The sequence below is a fragment of the Tenrec ecaudatus genome, chromosome 9 (genome assembly GCF_050624435.1).
Source record: "Tenrec ecaudatus isolate mTenEca1 chromosome 9, mTenEca1.hap1, whole genome shotgun sequence".
Lineage (NCBI taxonomy): Eukaryota > Metazoa > Chordata > Mammalia > Afrosoricida > Tenrecidae > Tenrec > Tenrec ecaudatus.
The window spans coordinates 126477470-126490427 of NC_134538.1; the positions used below are offsets into that span (position 1 = coordinate 126477470).

Below are 12958 nucleotides of genomic sequence, written 5' to 3' on the forward strand. Positions count from 1 at the left end.
CATTTTCAAATCGTGAACACATGCATGCACGGCTTTATGAATGGAGGATTCAGTGCTGTGTTCACTGCTTTTGAAGGGCACTTTTCATTATCATTCATTACTACATAGTTTACAGTTTCCATTGTGACTCCCTGTCTCACTAAGGGTTAGTTAGAAGTACACTTTAAAGCTCCCCAAAGTGAAATCCATTTTAAGTAGCTCTTGCTATGAATCAGAATCGACTGGACAGCAGTGAGTTTGTGTGGTTTTGTTTTATTGCTTTGCAATGGAACTTTATGAAACGATGGAAATGTTTTTTTACCTTTGCTGCCCAATTCAGTAACCACTAGCCATAAGTGGCTGGTGAACACTTGAAATGTGGCTTTAGTGATCAAGGGATGGAATGAATGCTTCATTTAAGCTCATTTTAATTAACTTTAATTTAAAATATCCAGATGATAGTGCCTGTCATAATGGACATCCTAGCTTTATGGAAAGGACCATTCCCTAAATGAAAAGAGTTACTGTGACAGTGAAAACCACCCAAACCCGTGCTAATAAGTTAACTTTGTAGCATAACTTAAGTACCCTTTAAAGAAATCCAGACATCATCGTGACTTCCATCAACAGTCATAAGTACTGTCAGTCTATAATAAAAATTACTAGACTTGTATAGAAGTTGGAAAACTTAACCCATAATCAAGGCAAAAAGCAGTCATTAAAATAGTCCTTGAGGTGACCCAGATATTGGAATTAGTAGACTTTAAAATTACTATTTTAAATATGTTCAAGTTTGTTTTATCCCAGAAATGCAAGATCAGTTTAATGTTTGAAAACCAACTCCTACATTATGTACTAAATTAAAAGAATAAAGTCATAAGGCCTCAGTAGCTGTATAAAATGCATTTGATAAAATTCAGCACCCACTTCTGATTAAAAACTTGTAAGACAATGGGCATTGACATGAAGGAACTTACTCAATCTGATAAAAATCACATTTTAAAATTCTGCAGTTTTCACCATATGTAACAGTGAAATACTGACTGCTTTTCCCCTCAGATTGGAAGCAAGACAAGATGTTTGAGCTTACTATATTTATCCACCATTGCCTTCATCTTAACATCCTGCAGCCTAATTAAAGTTCTTAATAGAGTAGTCTTTATGGGTTTCTTATGTCCTTAAAATTAAGTAATTGTGCTACCCACAGGTAATGACAGTTTTAATTCTTCCTTTCCCAAGCTGAATGCCTTTCATTTCTTTGTAATTACTTTGTTACACATCAATTAAAAAAAAAGAAATACGGATTCTCTTGAAATCTTCCTCTCTGTGTGTTAAATTGGGAAGCACCGCAACACTCTGCTGTGATAATCTTGTGAAAAATTTTCAGTATTCTTGTAGACAATTAAATCCAGGTTACATATTCATTATGATGGAATGTAAATGGTATTCCTTTTTGCTACTTGGACTAAAAACCAGAGATTAGTCTAGCTCTACCATTTTTAAGTTTGTTTTATGTTTTCTACCAATATTATAGTTTAAATTATAGCTTTCACAAACTTCACACTTGTACAAAACATCTCTTTCGTGTCTCCAAATAATTTTCAAGTAGCAAGCAACCCTTTTAGTCTGTTAATTTTTCATTAGCATGATTCATTCGGCAGCATTGGTTGACCCTGTAATATACTGGGGAGTGTTTTAGCTACTGTCAATACATCAGTGGAGCAGACATACAAGGCACGGGGCTGTGCTCGTGTGGCTTACAGTCTAGAATGGGAGGAAACAGGCTATAAATAAAACACACTAGATCTTTTTAAGTAGCGCTCATGACTGAAGGGAAGGAAGGTAGAACAATGTTGTTGAGAGGGGCTTGGGAAGTGGACAGAAATCAATCTGACTATTTTAGCTGAAACTATATACATTTTCTGTCCCTTGGAGGTTGATAAAGCCCTCATGAATTAAAAAGAAGAGAATCGTGTTTATTTTAAACAGAAGGAAGTAAAAGTATCATCCCCTGCCGCCGCTCCCCCCCCACCAGCTTAATAATTATATTGTATTGCTTTGGTGTTTTAGTGTGTCCATAATATTTTAAGAGTTTGATTGAGGAATGAAAGAATGCCAATATACATCTTTCAGCGGTCCTTCAAGTTATTAGTAAGCACCATGGAAGAGCAGAAGCACCCTCATTTCATCTTGTTCTGCCCTGGGTCCAGCGTGGCACAGTTGTCTGTAACACAGGAGGGTCCAGCGTGGCACAGTTGTCTGTAACACAGGAGGTTACCAGGAGACTGAATGGACTCAGCAGCAAGGAGTTTGGGTCTTGTCTTACTTACTGTGTTGGGCTCTGAGCATGAAGAGGTGAGGAACCAAGCCGCTTGCCGGGGCCAGTGGCAAAGGGGCAGGCAGGCGTGTGAGGCTGTTGTTATTGCAAGGGATAAAGAGGCTCATTCAGTTGACCTTCAGTAATGGAGGATTTTTCTTATAAGGATATTCCACGATGAAAGAAGACTTGAATCGGCTACACCTCTATGTCTCTGGGGAGCACAGGAGCTAAAACTGAACTAATGGAATATGGTTTGGGAAGGGAAGGCTGCTCGAAACAAGTGTGAAGATTCATGGGACACAAGACTCAGTATTCCACTGCAGTCACTTGGGGAGAAAGTCAAACTAATGTAAACATTTCTGTGTTTTTCTAAGGAGATTCACTAAGATCTTAGGTTATATCTCTTGAAACTGTGCAGGGTTTAATACCGGTATATTCTTAAATCTTTTCTGTTTGTTTCCTTGGAGCGGTAGTAAATTTTCTCTGCTTCTATATTTTCCTAGTCTTCAGTTTTGCATCTGCGTGTGTGTGTGTGTGTGTGTAAACATATCTTTTATTTAGACAGTTAACAGATTCAGAAACTTTATTACTAGAAGTGACTAATAAAGGGATGTTAATTATACAGCTGAGGCAAAGGTCATTGTGTGTATTTTACTTCAGGGTACACGAACACTTTTCTGTGAGACTATCTACCTACTACAAAATATCCAAAGAACAAGAAATTCTAAAGATAGAAACAGAGCTAGTCTGAGAAAATTATCATTTTAAAAACATGGTTGTATGTAAAGTTTTTTAAAGCTTCATTGTGATAATATAGATTATAATAAAAATGTCATCTGATGACCATTACTGAACATTTTTATCAAAGATTTTGTAGGAAGGAATCTTGATCAGAAGGGATAAAAAAGTTGTAGCAGAGTTAAAAATTCTCACACAATCCAGAGTTTATGGAGTTTTTGAGGCTGGAGGACCTGTACACCCAGAACCCAAACTACACCCTAAAGCCATCTGTAAACAAAACAGTTGTTTAGCTTCATTGTCACGGAATGGCTGCCTGGGGTATTATGCTCATTTAAAGAATTATCTGTCCATTGTGAGCACACTGACACAGCAATTAGAAGATTAGATAAGAAGTTTAGGCAGCAGTGAGTTTATGTTAATAGTGGTGAAGTAATTTGGAAAAAGATATCAAGATGGCACAGTGTGTAGAGATAACCAAAGTCAACTGAATTTTACATGTAAAAGTTGTCAAATGGGTGTTTTGTTAGGTACATGTTCACACATACACACACAAATACCTAAAAAGGTTTTCATTTTAACCACTTTCTGTGTGTGTCACTAACAGTTAAATTATTTACATCCCCTGTTTCGCTTTCATTCCTATCTATTTCCAAAAGTTCTTAATCGCTTGAGACAAAATCAATACCCTTTCAGCTTTAACTTCCTCCAGACACCACAGCCCGTAACCACTAATAAACTTGTTTCTATGCCACTGCTTAGTTTAGATATTTCCTATCACCAGATCATACCATACTTGTCCTTTTTTTCCTGACTGGTTTCTCTTTGTATCATATTTTTAAGGTTCATTTATGTCATAGCATGAATCAGGACTGTTTTTTTTTTAAGGCCAGTACTAGCCCACATGAAATACACAGCAATCCCAATTTAAATAGGAGTTTGTAGTTTACATGCACTTTCAAAGATGTTGAGTTGTTTGGTCTGTCTTCATAAAACTGCATGGAAGAAGAGGGTCAAGTCTTACTTTGCACATTTGCTAAGTTAGGAAGTTAAATCACAATTACACGATTCAACCAGTGTTTCAGCCAGGGTCAGTAGTGGACTAGTGGTGGCAGTAGCGGTGGTGCTGGTGGTGGTGATAGTAGTGATGGTGGTGATAGTAGTACACAAAAATTGTCCAAACCAATTCTTAGAAGACCAAGAATATGCTGTGCAAATTGAACAACACACTGTTTAAAGACCATTGGATGATAGAGGAAATAAGTGAAACTTTAAAATTTCTTGAATCAACCAATAATGAAACTAACATATCAAAACCTTTGAGACAAAGTTAAAGCAGGGCTTAGAGGGAAATTGATAACCATAAGTGCACAAATTTAAGAAAAAGAAGAAAGGACCCAAATCAACACCTTTACCCAACATCTCCAACACTTACAAAAACCAGTAAAATAAGCCTACAGCCACCAGAAGAGAAAAGGTCATAAAGATCAAAGCAGAAAGAAAAGAAACAGAAAACAGGCAGAATGTAAAAAGAATTAATAAGACAAGAAGTTAGTTCTTTAAAAGGCAAATCTGAAAAAGGAAAAGGAGAAAACGCAAATCACAAGTGAAATGAAATGGGTGGCACAACCGCTGACGTGAAAAAACATAACTGCTGTGAGGGATGGAAAGGTGAGCATTGGCTCAGGAACATAACTGCTGTGAGGCATGGAAAGGTGAGCATTGCCTCAGGAACATAACTGCTGTGAGGCATGGAAAGGTGAGCATTGGCTCAGGAACATAACTGCTGTGAGGCATGGAAAGGTGAGCATTGGCTCAGGAAGGCTGTAGAAGAATCGATGCGTTTGAATTGTCATGCTGGCGAAGATGAAAGTACCAGGGACTGCCAAAAGAATAAACAGATGTGTCTTGGAAGAAGCCCAGCCAGAGTGCTAGCAGCAAGGATGACAAGACTTTGGACTTGCTTTCAGGGGAGGCCAGGCCCTAGAAAAGGAGGTCATGCTTGGTGGAGTGGCAGCGAAAAAGAGGAAGACGCACAACGAGATGGTCGGACACAGTGGCTCAACCATGGACAGTTGTGAGGCTGCTGCAGGACCAGGTGGTGTTTCCTTCTGTGTTCACAGGGTCCGTATGATCGGAACTGACTAGATGACACCTAACAACAGCATGAAGGACTATTCCGACTAATTTGAAAACCTAGAAGAAATAGACACACTTCTAGAAACACACCTCCTATGGAAACTAACACTGACTACAGTAGAAAACTTGAGTAGACACATAACAAAAGAAGGTATTGATCAGGTCATTTAAAAACTCTTAACCAGGGGGAAGGGTGGATTAAAAAAATGATAATAAATGAAAAAAATAATAAAAACTCTTAACCAAGAAAGCCTAGGCCCAGAGATCTTCACTGGTGAACTCTAGTATATATGAAGAGGAGAACTGACTCAGTTCTATTCAAATTACTCCCAAAGAATAGAAAAAAGTAGAAAACTCCCAAATTCATTTTATGAAATGAGCCTAACTGTGATACCAAAACAAAAATCAGTGTCCTTCATTAACATAAATGCAAAAATTCTCAACAAAATCCTAGCCAATAAAATTCAAAAAACAATAAAAATAACCAAGTGGGATTCATGCCAGGTATGCAAGATGGTTCAACCTCAGAAAAACAATTACCATCTGCACATGCTTGAAACCAGAAGAAGTAGATTATGCCCAACTATACTACCAACTGCTTTAAGAAAGACCCCATTGGAAGGTCCTGGACAGTGAAGGAGAAAAATGTGGAACATAACTCAGATTCATAAAGCAGCCCAGGCTTATTGGTGAGATAGAGACTGATGGGATCACCTAGACTGCAGCTTTAGGAAGCCTTCAGGTCTGGAAGGGAAATGCCCATCTGTGTGAGAATGGTCAACCATGAAAGATCGTAAACTTCAACCCAACCTCACTTCCATCAAGTCTGAATCACAGTGACCATACAGGCCTGGGGACAACTGCCCCCGTGGGTTTCTGAGACTGTACATCCTGATGGAGTAGAAAGCCTTACCTTTCTCCCAAGAAACAGCTAGTATTTTTGAACTGCTGGCCTGTGAGGAATCCTTTACCCAAGGAGAGAGTCCACAGAGTCAGGAAAGGGGGAGGAACGAAAGTGGGAAACAGGAGGAGGAAGTGGGATAAAGGAGGCTACACTGGAGGGCTGCAATGTATGAGTTGAAACAAAATGTACGTGACTTGATCATAAAGCTGATGATCCGCTCTGTAAGCCCTCACCTAATTAATGATAAAAATGTTTTTCTTAAAACTTTTAAAGTAATACCTACTTCCGATAAATCTCCAGGAGTCAAATTACTGAAACAAAAGACACCAACTTTTTATAGCACTTGATGCAAATTTTAAGGAAATTGTTTTCTGGAGCCATTGATTTATACTGTTCTTAATAAGTAGTTTCAGTTCTGGATGCATAGGGGTTTTTGTTGAGTTGTTTGGGAAGGACTAATTTAACAGGTGAAATAATGATTTTAATTTATATTTCTTTGATTGATAATAAATGTAAACATTTCATTGTCGTGTATGTATGATATTTTATTCCGCATTCTTATTTTTCTCCTATTTAAGCTATTATATAATTCACCAGTCTGGAGTTTGGGGAAAATTAGATGAGATCGGACGTGTTCAGGGTGGTTGGGTGGAAGGCAGGTAGGCTGTTGGTGGGAAAATTAGATTTTTCTCTAATCATGTTACTCTTTTTCTCTTAGCTCCGGTGATCAACCGATTCACAAGGCGTGCCTCAGGTAAGCCTGACTGTGCTTCTACTATGGATGTTCCTGGCTCTTGCTGACATTGTAAAGATTTGAGGAGCAGTAGATATGAATATGTGAACAGAATTATCGTAGTACCGTAATAATTCACCTGACAGTCATTTCATCCGAAAATACATCAAGGTGGTATATACTCAAGGACTGAGGAATAACGGGAAACGGCCAAAGCTCCCACTCTGCACTGAGACAGCGGTATCTTTTTGAGTGGCGGTGTTTACCCCAGTTTGTGTGGTCGGCTCTGGGTAAAACGGAGCCTTGTGGCGCTGTGGGTTAGGGCTGGGGCAGCTAATCATTGGTTGGTGGTGCCTACTCACCAGCCACTGTGCATCATGAGAAACTTGCAGACTCAGAAACTCCAGATACAGGGGCACGGTGAGTGTGAGTCAGCTTAATGGCAGTGGGCCGGCTGGGTCTTGGTGACAATGGGTACCATACGTGGTCGGCTTCTAACTGCAGTGTTGGTGCTTCAGACCAGCTAGTGGCTTCACAGAGGAAAGGCCTGACTCCTGTAAAGATTGCCCTTAGGAACCCTGTGGGGCAGTTCTTTTCTGAGGTCACCCGAGTCAAAATTACGACACCATGGGGTGTTACCAGCCCCGGAGCACAGCAGTGAAAGTTGGTAAATTGACTCCCTCACTACTCTTTTACTCATTTACTCGCTCCTCATTCATTCATTCCCTCTCTACTCATTCACTGCTCACTCACTCATTCACACACGCACAAAGAAAATTGGTAAATGACTCCATAGAAATGGGATGGGTGGAAGTTTTCATAAGGGGCAGGAAAAACTCAAAATGCAGATAGAATAACTTTTTTTTACGATAGGGTTGTTTAGAATAGGAGCAAATTGCTGATGACTGAGATTTCTACCATTTCAAATTTACCACGGTTTCTCAGTGCATGCTTTTAGTGACAGACCAGAAACACTACCACATCTAGATATTCGCACAGGTTAAAGTTGACTGTGGCACACAGTGAAGAGGCTTCTCTCTAACATGGTTTCAGTGAAGTCAGTTTGAGCCAAAAACTAGGTCTGGCGCCCTGGTGAGGAACTGGGTTTCTCATTGGGCTATGAACCACAGGTTGCTGTTGGAAACCCCCAGCCTGTCTGCAGGACCAAGAGGAGGCTTTCTGCTGCCCTCAAGAGTTCCAATCCCAGAAACCCCCAGGGGCCCTTCGGGTCTGCCCTACAGGGTCACTGGGAGTCAGAATTGACTCAACAGCAGTGGGTTTTAGTTTTGGTTTATTGAACTAAACTTGTTTGTGTGTGAGGAAAATTCACTTCTAAGGAGTATACCTTCTCTGTTGAGAGAGAACAAAAGAAGGGTTACTCCATTTGGTGTGAGAAAATAACTTCCTTGTAAATGTGACTGCGGGGGGTGGGGAGGAGTAAATGTGATCAGCATGTTTTTGTTGACATCACAGAAGAAACGTTTCGAATAGACCTTCTTAGTTGTTTGTGTAGTCCAAATAAGTAACTGGTTTTATAAGGTCAGCCTATGCTATATCATATTAAAGTTATTTTACAGTTACATTTTATTTTTATTTCATGAGCAGTTCTCAGTATGATTTTTTAACCTTATCATTTAGTAAGTCAAGTCTATAAAGACAAAGACAGGAATTTGGAAAATGTGATCTCTTGGGAAGGAATCATCTTTATCCTTCTGAGCTTGTAATCGCAAGGTAGGCCTATTTTGAAAGCTAAAAACATGTAGATTGTAATAGCTTTGGGGGGATGGGAGGTTACATTTTCACTAGAGAGGCATCAGGCTGTATCCTAAACTCTCCCAAGCTATCAAACATGATTGTGCGCAGTGGTGGAAATAAGGAGTGAAAACTAAGGGAGGCGCAGCATTGGGACTTTGTGTGGCCTCTAGAGAAACTGCAGAAGCAGAGTGAAGAGACTGAGAGGGAATAATCGCCCTGATAATTTTCTGCCCCAACGTTTTATTTTTTAAAATGTCAAGCTTAGAGAAAATATTAAAAACAGACAAGTACCTGAATCCTTTACCCAGAGTGCACACAGTTCCCATGTTGCTTCTCCTCATCTACCCCCACCTCCCACCCCTCACGTGTGTGCACCCGTGCACACACTTATTTTTTCACAGACCCTTTTAAGAACCTTCCCGTTTTGGAAGATTACTCTCTCTAGCACAAGAATGGAAACATTAATTGCCATAATATTTATTAAAAATGAATTGTCGTAGTAGAAGTAGCAGCTCAACACATTTGATGAGCCTTTTGGGTCGTTGCTCATGTTGCAGAGTGTGGGAATGATCCTCGGGTTTGGGGAACACAGACTTGAATTCAAGCGTCCCACTGGCTGTGTGAATTTGCAGGACAACTATTTGCTTTCTTAGGTTCCTTTTCTTTGAGTTTGGGTCTAAGCAGCTGTGGACAAGTATGCTGCCCAGGTTAAGTTGGATGGTTTTTATGCAGCTCCCAGCAGAATGCCTCATCCTTCTACAGCAGAGCTGCTGGTGGGTCTTAACCGCCCATCCTTTGGGTCCGCAGACAAGCACTTTAACCACGGTGCCAATAGAACTCTAAGGAGTGTCTAGGCTCTCAAAACTGTTAGTGCTCAGCCCCCTTCCACGGAGCAAGATTTAAAACTAAACCTTCATCTGTGTGCCTGAGCCTATTCGCGAAAAAGCATTATAGAGTCCTGCTATTAATCCTTCAGTATGGTTCAGAGTCTCATCTTAGGTTTGTACCTGGTAGGTTTTTGAAAAGTTTATAATAGTTTCCATCTGTGTGAATTTTTTACCCCATTATGTTATTTTGAAAAATGTCACCTTTAGAGAGAAGCGTGACAATACAGCAGTGAATACCTTGCCACCCATCCGTTACCTGGATTCTCCCATTGTTCCTGTTGTGTCCCGTTTGCATGTTCTCTTGCTCACACTTATTTACTTATTACCGAACCTTCCAGAACTCCTCAGTAATTGACACTGTACATCCTAAAAACAAGGGCATTCTTCTGCATAACCATAACCTAACCCTCGAAAAGTTTAACCTTGACCCTGTGCTATTACCTAACATACATTTTAGAATCAAATTTTCCCAACTGCCCTAAAACAGCTTTTTAAATATTTTTGGTAGTGGTTACAGAGGATTTGGGGTCATTTTAGGATCTTGAGTTGCATTTAACTGTCAAGACTCAGTTTTTCTTGCTACCATAAAGTGACTTTCTGAGACTTTTGAAGTCGGATTTTCTAGAATTGTCGCAGTTCTTCCTCATGGGGAACCCATTTCCTGTAAGATCTGTTGGGAAGGCGTGATGCTGGGGCACAGCTTGGCGGCTGTGCAATCTTTGCATTGAACATGCCGTATTGTCTTCAAGGACTGCCTGCCCTGGTAAGTAATAGTGTCTTTCAATAAGAGTGAACATGGAGCACCATGTTGGGAATTTGCTAATGTCTTCTCTAGTGTTGATAATTAGTCACTCTTAAATTTTTAGCCATAACAATAATTAGCCACTATTAAATTTTATAGTACATTTTTAACAGGGCCAAAAAATGTTATTATTCCCCCCCAAAGTAGTATTTAGAATCATTCAGAGATGAAATTAGTTTCTTTAAATTTCACAGGCCTGCCATGTAAAATTATGCTTTAAAAATCTCAGTAAAATCACCCGAAACCGAAAATGATTAGTCCTCAAGAAAAGAGTGAAATAGCGGAAGTTCAGATCTTGTCTTTGAATCTGATTCAGGGAAGATATACTTCCTTTTGTTTAGGAAACATTTTGTAGTCTTAGTAGTCTTTATTTCTACTTTAAAGCTATTTGATAATAAGTGCTTTTTATGCCCAAAATTACTATTTCCCAAAGGTGATTTGCTAATTTGCTGTCATAAAAATATTTGCATATATTTTGCTTTGAAATGAGCTTCATTTTGGATACTATTTTAAGCCTGGTAACCATCCACACAAGGAAGTCCATCATGGGAGAAAGCATTAATTAACTAGCTCATTCAGCAGACATTTACAGAGCCCCCACGGTGTGCAGTGCTGGGGACACCTGAAGAATAGGCCGCGGCCCTCAGAAGTCCACAGGCCGCAGAAAGTGGCTGCGACTCCAAACTCGAACCAAACTCATTGCCATTGAGTAGACCTGCCCTTCTAGGTTTCCGAGGTCGTACATCTTTGTGGGAGCAGAAAGCTTCTCATCTTTGTCCACCGACCTTGCAATTAGGGGCCCAAAGCCTAGCCCTCTACGTCCCCCAGGCGCTATGGTACATAGCATAGTAACCACCAAGTGAAAAGAGATGTACCGAGTACGGCTAAAGGTGGGGTGCCATTTAAAGTGGTCTTTAAAGTTTCTTGCATGGGTTTTAAGAGAGAAGTGAGGGGCTGTGTTTATGTTTTCCCATCACAACAACTAAATCACACCCCGTGTCTTCAAGTCCATTCTGACTCACAGCCACCGCATGCCTTGTGCAGTAGAAGTGCCCCAGAGGGAATAGGGAGCCCTGGTGTCACTGTCGGACTGCCTCTCCTTGGGAGAAAGATGAGACTGCCTTGGAAAGAATTGCAGCCTGGGAAAGCCAATATGGGTGGCTGTGAACTGGATCCCAGTGGACAGCAGTGGGCGTGATTTCTTGGAATCTTTCCAGAAGTAGATCATGAAGCCTTTCTTTCATGGCTACCCACCAACTGTTTGGTTAGTAGCTGAGCACCAACCATTTGTGCCACTTTGCTGTTGCCGTTGTTAGGTGCTGTTGAGGCGGTTCAGACTCACAGTGACAGAATGAAGCACTGCCCGGCCCACGTCGTCCTCACAATCGTTCTTATGTTTGAACCCATCCTTGTAGCCACTATGTCAGTCCATCTCCTTGAGCACCGTCCTCTTTTTTTTTTTGCCCTTCCACTTTACCAAGCACGATACCCTCTGGTCTCTCCCAACATGTCCAAAGTATGTAAGATGCAGTTTCACTATCCTTGCCTCTAGGGAGATTTCTGGTTGTTCTTCTAAGACAGATCTGTTTGTTCTTTTGGCAGTCCATGCTACTTTCAATATTTCTTGTCAACACTCTTGTTCAGATTTGTCAGTTTGTATCCAGTACGCTTGTTGGAAGAAGTCCTTTTTAAAAAGAAAAATAGAGCTTGTCCTGGTGGCACAATGGGTTGAGTGTTGGACTGCTGGCTGCAGACTGGCCCCGTCCATGCCCAGATTCTCCCCGTGAGAGAGAGGAGGCTGTCTGCTTCCATAAAGATCGGCAGCCTCAGAAACCTCAGGGAGCAGTCAGCTCTGCCCTGTAAGGGTGCTGTGAGTTGGAATCAACTCAATGGCAGTGGATCGATCATCATGTACTCCTCTTGCTTCTACCACCAGGCACCTTGGCACAGAGTAAGCAGGGACCTATGGTCATGGGTAGCATAAGGCCAGGAATTATGCCTGCTTTTAACGTAGCATTGCTTCAGAAAGTTAGTCTCTGCCTTACCAGGAGAGGCAGTCTAGATGGGATCCAGCTGGACCTAGGGTAGCATGGATGTGACCTTAACAATTATCTGTGTGAGACCTAAGGTTCAGCTGTAAGGGGACAGGGTAGTTAAACTGATGGAAACAAGATCAGTCTGAATGGAAACAGGAATGTGCATGCACTGTAAATACTGTCACCAATGTCACTGACCAAGTTTTGTAGAAATTGTTGAATGAGAACTTAAACTACTGTGTGAACTTCCACCCAAAACACAATGAAATATTATTTGAAAAAAACTAAAGTGTAATGGTTTAGCACAATAATTTTGTAATCATTTTATTGGGGCTCATACAATTCTTATTACAAGCCATACATACATCCATTGTTTCAAGCACATATGTACATTTGTTGCCATCATCATTCTCAAAACATTTGCCTTCTACTTGAGCCCTTAATATCGTCTGCTCATTTCCCCCTCCCTCCCCCCCTCCATCATGATCCTTTGATAATTAATAAATTGTTATTATTTTGTCATATGTTACACTGTCTGATGTCTCCCTCTGTCCTCTTCTCTGCTGTCCACCCCCCAGGGAGGAGGCTATACGTAGATTTTTGTAATCAGTTTCCCCTTTCTACCCCACATTCCCTCCACCCTCCAGGCATTGCCATTATCACCA

General features: G+C 40.7%; 1 protein-coding gene across 1 annotated transcript in view; it reads left to right on the forward strand.

The window, feature by feature from the left end:
- Positions 1 to 12958, forward strand: part of PRKAR2B (protein kinase cAMP-dependent type II regulatory subunit beta) — a 114072-nt gene that overhangs the window by 19779 nt on the left and 81335 nt on the right. Inside the window, exon 2 of the mRNA XM_075558540.1 lies at positions 6799 to 6834. Coding sequence (XP_075414655.1) covers positions 6799 to 6834 — 36 coding nt within the window. The remainder of the gene's footprint in view (positions 1 to 6798; positions 6835 to 12958) is intronic.